We start from the raw sequence: 9,923 nt of genomic DNA on the forward strand, positions 1-9,923 counted from the left end.
GTTCATCAAAGACCCCCATAAAGGATGCACATGTCTGCAGGGAATATAAATCCTTCCATTCCCCACCATCCAGTCAGAGCTGAAGAAGCTTCTTGGATGAGAAACAAAATGTCTTCAAAGAAAAACCAAGAAAATCCAGTTGCCTCTTGGGGAAAAAAAGCATCTTTGGGACAACCATGACCTGGAGGACTCATAATCTTTACAGAACTGCCAAGCATCCTTGTCAAAACTGAAGACAGGCAGTCCTCGACTTACAACAGTGCATTCAGCAACAGTTCAAAGTTAAAACGACTGTGAAAAAAATGACTTGGGACCCAAAGGTGCTTTTTTTTTCAAGAGGCAACTGGACTTTCTTGGTTTTTTTTCTTTTAAGACTCCAAGAAGAAGCTTCTTTAAACTTCTTTGAAGCGAAACGTCTTCAAAGAAAAACCAGACAGTCCAGTTGCCTCTTAAAAAAAAACAACACCTTTGGGTCACTTTTTTCAGCGCCGTTCTAACTTTGAACGGTCACTAAACGAAGTTAAGTCGAGGATTCCTGTTACTTGGCAACTTTCTAGCTAGAAAGCGAAGCTCAGAAGGCGGGGCCAAAGCGGCTCATCCCGCCAATAGTTATCGCTCCTCCCCCTCCCTCCCCTCTTTGCCCCTCCCGCCATCCAATCGCCTTCCGCTGGCCGAACGCGCCAACGATGCCGAAGGCCCACCCTGACGATCCCAACCACTCAGGGCCTTCCTCCGCCCCAGGCCTGCGTCGGGCCTCGCGCGCGCTTTATGCTCGCCGACCCGCCCTCCAGCCTTTCCAGCCAACGGGACAGCAAGGCTTTCTCATCGATCGGCCAATCGGCGTCGGAGACCGCGGCCGCTCCTCCTTTCCCTAGCTCCAGCCGGACCAATCTGAATGCAGCGCGCGCCGCTCGGAGCCCGGGGAGCGGCTTTGACAAGGAGGCCAGAAGCGAAGCGGATGGGAGACTCCAGAAGCTCCTTCCTTTCGGGTGATTCGAGGCGTCGCCAAGGAAACGGCGATTCGAGAACCCTCCCGCCCCCCCCACTCTGCCCAAGATCGCTCGTTGCTACGACATCGCCCGGGTTCTAGAACCGAACCGCGTTGCCTGGGCGTGGATGTTCCAGAAAGCTTGCAAAGGAAGGGCGGTCGACTTCGCTGCCGGGCAAAAACCGGAGAGACCGACGGACAAGAAATCTGCAACTTTTTTTGTGTATAAATTCGAATTCATTCCAAGGATCTTCAGTCTGCTGAGAAAAGCCGAGCCGGTTTCGATCCGGTCCATCAAGATCTGCATCCTCCCTTCCCCGAGGATGCTCGAAAAGACCCAGCGGGGCTGATTTTCCACGAACTTCCACGGGACCTGCAGGGTAGTTTTAAAGGATCGCGAGTTATTTATTGTCCCTGCAGTGGAAGCCTGGAACCTTCCTGCAGAAGGGAAGGAGGAGGAAAAAAAAGACTTCATGCAAGAATTCCCATGGCGAGTGGCAGACACGGGTGTTTGCACCCGCAATGCGGGTCAGGAGTCAGTCTGACTCGAAATTGCTCTTGAGGAAATAATTGCCCTTAAAACGTCTGAAGCCGTCTTTGCAAAGCGTGTCATGGGGAGATGAAACCGGTTGCATGACTGAAGGAGCCTTATTTTTTTTTCTTTGTAGTTAAATCAATTGGGGTTAATCAAGGAAGCTGATGGAAGGACCCACCCATCTTCAGGTAGAGATGAACCTGTCATTGCACGACAGCCTGTGATTTGGGGCATCTGGCCAAATTTCGGCAGCCATCTCAGTTTGCAATTGACCCTATTCTCTTGCACCTGCTATTTCGGCTTTCCCATTAAAAAAAGTTTGCAGCTGCCACAGCTGGAAGTCAACTTGACGGCTTGCAGGTGGAGTGATTGAACCCCTGCACCACCTGCTTGTCACCTGACCTGTCTTTGGATTGAAGGAGCTCCAGCCATGCTTTCTGAAGCTCTGCCCTGCTTCCAGCTGCTCCGGATGGGCCCGGCCTCTTCTGGGGATTTGCCAAACCGGGATCTCTACACTTTCAGACCTGCCAAGCCCAGCTGCGTTTATCGTCTGGGTCGCCGAGATGAAGTTTGCGATGTCATTCTGGTGTCTGACCAGAACCCGGCTTTGATCTCCCGGGTCCATGCGGAGATACACGCAGAACGGGATGCTGACAGCATGGCGGGGGAGTGGCGAGTTGGCCTGGTGGACTGCAGCAGTTATGGTGAGTTCTTGGGAACACAAATAGACTTTGACTGACAACTGTTCATTTAGTGAAGTGTTCAAAGTTCACTAAATGAATGTGTTCAAAGTTCACTAAATGAATGTGTTCAAAGTTACAACAGCACTGAAAAGTGTGACTTTTTCACACTTACGACTGTTGCAGCATCCCTGTGGCCACGTGATCAAAATTCAGGCACCCGGCAACTGACTCATAGTTATGACGGTTGTGGTGTCCTGGGGTCATGGGATCACTTTTTGCGACCTTCTGACAAGCAAAGTCAATGGGGAAGCCCTTTACAGTTGTGTTTGCTAATTTAACAATAGTAGTGATTCATTTGTTGTGGCCCCGTCATAAAATGGGGCTAAATTCACTTAATAAATCTCTTGCTTAGTAACATAAATTTTGGGCTCAATTGTGGTGATAAGTGGAGGATTACCTGTTCTGCACTGCTAAATCCTGGCCTAATTGTTTATTTACATCCCACCTTCATTATTTTTATAAATAGCTCAAGGTGGCCAGCACACATAATACTCTTTGCGCCTCCTATTTTCCCACAACAACAACCCTGTGAGGTGGGTTGGGCTGAGAGAGTGATTGGTCCAACTCAGGATCTCTTGGTTTCTAAGTCCGGTGCCTTAACCACTATATCAAAGAGTTCAGACACTTCTTCTTCCTAAATGTGTTGAATTTGAGCATGGCTGGATTTTTGAGGGTTAAGAATTGCTTTTATTCATTCATTTATTTTGAGGACTTCAAAACAAAACCCACAACTCAGAAGTTGAATAATTGCTTAGACCAGTACAGGTGATATTTATATAAGGGGTGTCAACCTTCTACTTTAAAAGTCAAGTTCATTTCTGAAGGAGAAATACATATTCCAAAAGGCCTGATATGAAACACACTACAATACAGGTACCCTGTTTCCCTGAAAATAAGAGCTCCCCGGATAATAAGCCCATGTGGGCTTTGGAGCGCATGCGCTAAAATAAGTCCTCCCCCAAAATAAGCCCCTCCCCAAAAATATTGCAACACAGCAGTAGCCATGAGGTGCCCACACTCGCCGCTCCTGCACCTCAAAAATAATACCCCCCCCCCACATAAGGCCAAGTGCTTATTTCAGGGGTCAACTTATGACCATAATTTCCAAAATTTTGAGCCCAAAATTTCTATGCTATGTCAGATAGATGTTTTGTCCCATTTTCCAACCTTTCTGGCCACCGTTGTTAAGTGAATCGCTGGAATTGCTCAGTTAGTAACATGCTTGTTAAGTAAATCTGGCTTCCCCATAGACTTTGCTGATCAGAAGGTTGCAAAAGGTGTTTGTGTGACCCTGGGACACTGCAACTGTCATAAAGGCAAGTCAATTGCCAAACATTCGAATGTAAGTCACGTGACCATGGGGATGTTTCAACGGTCGTAAATGCAAAAAATTGTCATAAATGATTTTTTCAGTGCCGTTGTAACTTCAAATTGTCACTAAGTGAACTGTTTTTAAGTCGAGGACTACCTATACAGGTAGCAATAGCACCTAGATTTATATACCGCTTCCCAGTGCTTTCCAGCCCTCTCTAAGCAGTTTACAGAGTCATCCTCTTGCTCCCAACAATCTGGGTCCTTATTTTGCCCATCTTGGAAGGATGGAAGGCTGAGTCAACCTTGAGCCTAGTGAGATTTGAACTGCTGAACTGCAGCTAGCAGTCAGCTGACATGGCCTGCAGCACTGCATTCTAGCCACTGTGGCTCATTGTGGTTCCACCACAAAACCGCGTTCCACGAAACCGCGTAGCTGACATCATCAACAGGGCGACAACAGCACGGAGACAGAAGCACGCTGTAAACGCTAAACCTAAAATTAACACCTAAACCTAACCCCCCTAAACCTAATCCTAAACCTAACCCTTAAACTAACCCTAAACCTAACCCTTAATCTAATCCTAACCCTTAACCTAACCCTAAACCTAACCCTTACCTTAACTTGAATCGACTTGCTTTCAAAGTGCTATTTAAAGCGCCCTTCTTTCTCCGCGCTGGCTGTTGTCGCTCTGTTGATGACGTCAGCGACGCGGTTTAATCGGGCGCAGCTTAGTCGAGCGCGGTTTTGAGGGGTCACGGCTCATTATAGTCCTTGACTTAACAACCATACTTGAGCTCAGAATTATGCTTGTAAGTCATACCTGTCCTTAAGCAGGTCATCACAGGCTTGGCCTGATTTTACTTTTTTTTTTGGCAATAATTCTTAAGCGAATGCTGAATCCATTTTCTGCAGTGGGTGTTTTTTTTGCCAGAAACTAGAAATAAATGCCGGTTTTTGACAGGGTCATGTCATCCAGTCTGGGATGCTGCAAATGGCCATACATGTGCCCAAAATGTGATCATGGGGGGGGTGGGGGGTGGACAGGGGGGAGAGAACTGCCCATCAGAACTTCACATCTGGGTCATAAGTACATTTTTGGGGTCTGTTGTGACTTCAACCAATTGTTTAGTGGCCGGTCATACCTTGAGGATTAGACTACATGTAACATTTTTCCTCCCCGTGTAATTATCCTTTCAGGCACATACATCAATGCTCTCCGCATGTCCCACGGCCAGCGGGTAGATCTGAACGATGGAGACCTTCTGACTTTCGGCCATCCCAGCCCGGTGCCTGAGGGTTGCGTGTTGCCACCGCCACATGGCAACTCCGAGTTTTATTTCCTCTTCCAGAAAGTCCGTGTCCGGCCGCAAGACTTTGCAGCTATCACCGAACCCAAAGCCCCATGGGCTTCTTCCTCTGGTTTCCGGCCGGTGTTGCCTTCCGACAACCATCGCATCCGTCCCCTATCCCGTCATTCGCCCACCTCCCTCTCGTGCCGCCCCAAAGCCACCCTCATCCTCAGCTCCATCGGCAGCCTTAGCAAGCTGAAGCCCCAGCCCTTTACTTTCTCTTTGAGTGGAAGCCGATTAGCGGATCCTCCCGCCCAGCCGAAACCATCCCGCAACCGCCGTAAGTCAGCTCACACGGTGCTTCCTGAACTAGAGGATGAAATCGCACGCCTGGAAGAGGAACAGCCACCCCCAGATAAGGAGCAGCGCTTGGGGACTTACCGGTGTTGCCAGAGTAGCAATTTGAGGCTCCAGCAAAGAATGCAAGAAGGGAGCAACAACATCAAGGAAGATGCAGAACCAAAGCTTCACATCACGCCAAGTGGGTGAGTCCCTTTAAGTTCTATGTTATAGGCAATGTTTTTTTTCTTAAAGGAGCACGGTTAAAGAACCTGAGCTTGTCAGCTGGAAAGCTGACAGACTGGGCTCGGGACCATTCTCCTGCAAAGGGGTGAGCTTTCGTTCCTTGCCTCAGCTCAGGGGTGAAATTTAGCAGGTTATGACAGGTTCTGGAGAACCGATAGCGGAAATTTTGAGTCGTTCAGAGAACCAGCAAATACCACCTCTAGCTGGCCCCAGAGTGAGGAGGGAATGAAGATTTTGCAGTATCCTTCCCCAGGAATGGGGAGGGAATGGAGATTTTGCAGTATTCTTTCCCAGGAGTGGGATGGGAATGGAGATTTTGCAGTATCCTTCCCCAGGAGTGGGGAGGGAATGGAGATTTTGCAGTATCCTTTCCCAGGAGTGGGGTGGGAATGGGGATTTTGCAGTATTCTTTCCCCAGGAGTGAGGAGGGAATGGAGATTTTGCAGTATCCTTCCCCCAGGAGTGGGGTGGGAATGGAGATTTTGCAGTATTCTTTCCCAGGAGTGGGGTGGGAATGGGGATTTTGCAGTATCCTTCCCCCAGGAGTGGGGTGAGAATGGAGATTTTGCAGTATCCTTCCCCAGGAGTGGGGTGGGAATGGAGATTTTGCAGTATTCTTTCCCAGGAGTGGGGTGGGAATGGGGATTTTGCAGTATTCTTCCCCCAGGAGTGGGGTGGGAATGGAGATTTTGCAGTATCCTTCCCCAGGAGTGGGGAGGGAATGGAGATTTTGCAGTATCCTTTCCCAGGAGTGGGGTGGGAATGGGGATTTTGCAGTATTTTTTCCCAGGAGTGGGGTGGGAATGGGGATTTTGCAGTATCCTTCCACCAGGAGTGAGGAGGGAATGGAGATTTTGCAGTATCCTTCCCCCAGAAGTGATTAAGGAATGGGGATTTTGCAGTATCCTTCCCCCAGGAGTGGGGAGGGAAAGGGTATTTTGCAGTATCCTTCCCCAGGAGTGAGGAAGGAATGGAGCTTTTGCAGTATCCTTCCCCTGCCATGCCCACCAAGCTACATCCACAGAACCTATAGTAAAAAAAAAATCACCACTGCCTCAGCTCCTGCCCATCTAACAGTTTGAACGCATGCAAATGCGAGTAGATAAATAGATACCACTTCAGTGGGAGGGTAACAGTGTTCCGTGTGCCTTTGGTGTACAGCCATGCTAGTCAGATGACCACAGAAAATGTATTCGGACAATGCTTGGCTCTCGCAGCCAAGAAACAGAGATGAACACCGTGCCCTGCAATCGGACACAACCAGACAGGGAAACTCTTACCTTTTTTTACTTCTCTTAACAAAATACTTCTGTCTGAGAACCAGTTTGATGTAGTGGTTAAGGCACCAGCCTAGAAATCAGGAAACTGACTTTTAGTCCTGCCTTAGGCAAGAAAGGCAGCTGGGTGACTTTGGGCCAATCACCAGGAGGCTGTGAGTTCTAGTCCTGCCATAGGCATAAAAACCAGCTGGGTGACCTTGGGCCACTCACTCTCTCTTTCAGCCCAATCCACCGCCAAGGATGCCTGGCCTGGGAATGGAATGTGAAACTACTTTGAGAAGTGCTCAGCTTCAAAGTGCCCAGTTTCCCAAAACATCCAATCGGGATGCTATTGGACACTGTTGAACTGGTTAAGGGAGGAGGGCCAGGGAAAACCATAAACCAAAAGGGAAAATAGCAACCTTTTGCGCAGGAAAACTCAGATCTAGCCTTACTTTCACTGAAACTACTTGTCTTTAATAAAAGAACTTATCACTTCAACCAAATGGAGTCGAGGGTCTTTCTTTGCTAAGGATCTAAGTTGGGGCAGGCCTGACACCATCTCAGGAACGCACCTGGGTGTGATTATGATGCGTTACAAATGTGTTATCTCTGCTTTGGTTCTTTCCAGGAAGCGACGTGGCCGGCCTCGGAAGAATCCTCTGGGAAGCGCTGGCCAAGTTTTCTCCCAGACTCTGTCTTCCCCGCAGCCATGTGCAGCTCCCCGGTGCCGCCTTCCCCAAGACGAGATAGTGGAGTGGGTCCAGTGCGATGGCTGCGACGCCTGGTACCACGTAGCCTGTGCGGGCTGCAGTTATAGTGTGGTGAAAGAGGCAGATTTTCGGTGCGTTGCCTGCCGTTCCTAATGCCTGAGAATTCTCCTTAGAAAACGGGTCCCATCAGTGACCAAAAAGAACTAAAAAAAAAAAAAATAAGATCCCTGATGGACGCATGTGGACTACTGAAAATTTGCACAGGGTAAGCCTTCCTTCAATGAGAAGGAAGCAGATATCGAGTAGGGTAAAGTGTGGGTACGTGCAAAGGAAACCCCTCAGACGGAATAGGGTGAGCGACCTTTGACATGTTAAAAGGAGACAGACTCCTAAATGTATCAGTCCCGTTTCTTTGGAAATCATTGCCTTGCTGAGAACATGCCAAACAAGCATTTGTGGGAATGGATCATGCTGTGAATTGCTACCTGGTGACCATCTGGAGAAGGTCAGTAAGAGCCTGGAGATCAATGCAATAGATCTTTGGTACAGAGCAGGGGTGGGATTCGACTGGTTCGGGCGAAGCGTGCGATCCCCCAACCAGTTGTTAAACGATAGGATCCGACCACCGATACAGAGTCCCCACTCCTGGAGTCTTCATTTTTTGCAAGTCCTGCAGAAGATGTGGAAGGAAGAACAATCTGTATGCCATTTGACTTGGACCACAAATTCATAAAACAGCCGAATATTGCCAAGGTCAGATTGGCACCAGCCAATTCTGATTGTACCAAATGGTCTGTGCCTCACAACAGGGAGAAGGCTGTTGTGTGAACAACCAGCTGCTTCCTGGGGGCAGGTAGCAACGGTGGTCAAAACCCAGAAGAAGCAAAGTTGGGGAGGCAGCTGCCAGAATTGCGTCTCCGGATTTGAGATTTGAGGCTCTTCAAACCTTTCCCTAAGTTCGTGTACAATATGGGACAATTTTCCAAGAACAGGATATGCTTTGAAAGAGGGACAACTTCTGCTTTCTCTCGCTCTCCGTCTCTCTCAAGCCTTTGAGGTGAGCGAGATGGCGGATGAAGAAGCAAGCAAGGAGTTCAAAGATGAAGAATTACATGGGGGGAAAAAACCACACACACGTGTTCTAAATTGCAGAAAGGTGAACGGGGCTTTTATTCGAATTGATGAGGCCGGGGCTGGTATTGTTGCCCATCTGCTTTGTCCGTATTTAAAGCGCATATGTTTGCTTGAATGTTACACCAAAAGCAACCAGGAAGGAAAGATTTTTCATCCTCTTCACTTTTCACTCTCTTTTCGCCTCCTAACACAGGACTGAGACTACTGGGGGGGGGGGGATTAAAAAGGGGGAGGATTTTTTACTCTTTTTAGCAATCGCTTTTTGACTTTAAAAAAAAAAAGCTTCTTGCACTTTATACGCAAATAAGGAAGACACACGATTGAGTGCTCCTTCTGATTTAACTAAGCTCCTCTTTAAAAGAGGCAGTCTGGCATAGTGTTTCTCAACCTTGGCAGCTTTAAGATGTGTGGACTTCCAGTCCCAGAATTCCCCAGCCAGCCATGGGGAATTCCGGGAATGGAAGTCCGCACATCTTAAAACTGCCAAGGTTGAGAAATACGTGTGGCATCTTGTGAAGGCAAATGTGTTGCTTTGTTGATCGCAGAAGGTTCCTGCAGCATTATCCTTGGTCTACGTCGCATGTTTTTGCAGACGGAGAGTGAAGCTACTCTAGGAAATAAAAGGCAATTAGCAAGTCTGGTGGTTTTGAGACCAAATCCATATGGGGGTCTATGACAATTCGCCACAGTCCACTTGCCATCTCACCACAGCCATCTCTGTATGGGACAAGATTGACACTAATATCCAAAGAAAGGGTGGGATAGAATCTTTAAAAGAAAGGGTGCAAAAGGAGGGAGAGAATGAAACGCGAGTGGCAAAAATCAAAATAGCTTATTTATTTTTAAATAATGAAATAGAATTGTTAAATCTCCCCACGGCGAATTGGCTGCAGCAAATTGTCCCATTCCCTCCTGTATGCCCTCCCGAGTTAAACAATGCCACAGACCCTCTTCTAACCAAGATGGCAAACAGCCTATCTGGCTCCAAAAGCTTATACCCCCATATGTTTGTTGAACAGAGTTTTCTTTTTCTAAGGCAGCGATGGTGAACCTTTTCGGCACCGAGTGCATAGGTGCTCGCCTGGGTCACAACCCGGAAGAGGAGCTGCCCAGGGGGAAATGTGCCAGCCGGAAAGTTAACTTCTGATTTCCGCTGCGCACATGCACGCCTGCCAGCTAGTCCTCTGGTTACTGATGTGCATGCGCCCACGATGATAAGCTGGGGGCGCACATGTTCATGCTGGAAAATGGACGACCAGCTCTTCCAATTTCTGGCACTGCCACATGCACGCAGGCCAGCTGATTGCATCTGAATTTTGATCACGCCTCTTGGCTTCTAGGTGCTCACTAAGAAAGGATTTT

General features: G+C 48.3%; 1 protein-coding gene across 1 annotated transcript; it reads left to right on the forward strand.

The window, feature by feature from the left end:
• The first annotated feature begins 950 nt into the window (after positions 1-950).
• TCF19 (transcription factor 19) lies at positions 951-8,949 on the forward strand. The gene is made up of 3 exons (XM_032211239.1): positions 951-2,227; positions 4,779-5,415; positions 7,346-8,949. Exons 1-3 carry the CDS (start codon positions 1,954-1,956, stop codon positions 7,578-7,580), a joined length of 1,146 nt encoding a protein of 381 aa, XP_032067130.1. The 5' UTR covers positions 951-1,953; the 3' UTR covers positions 7,581-8,949.
• The last annotated feature ends 974 nt before the right edge of the window (positions 8,950-9,923 follow it).

The sequence above is a fragment of the Thamnophis elegans genome, chromosome 2 (genome assembly GCF_009769535.1).
Source record: "Thamnophis elegans isolate rThaEle1 chromosome 2, rThaEle1.pri, whole genome shotgun sequence".
NCBI classification, from domain to species: domain Eukaryota; kingdom Metazoa; phylum Chordata; class Lepidosauria; order Squamata; family Colubridae; genus Thamnophis; species Thamnophis elegans.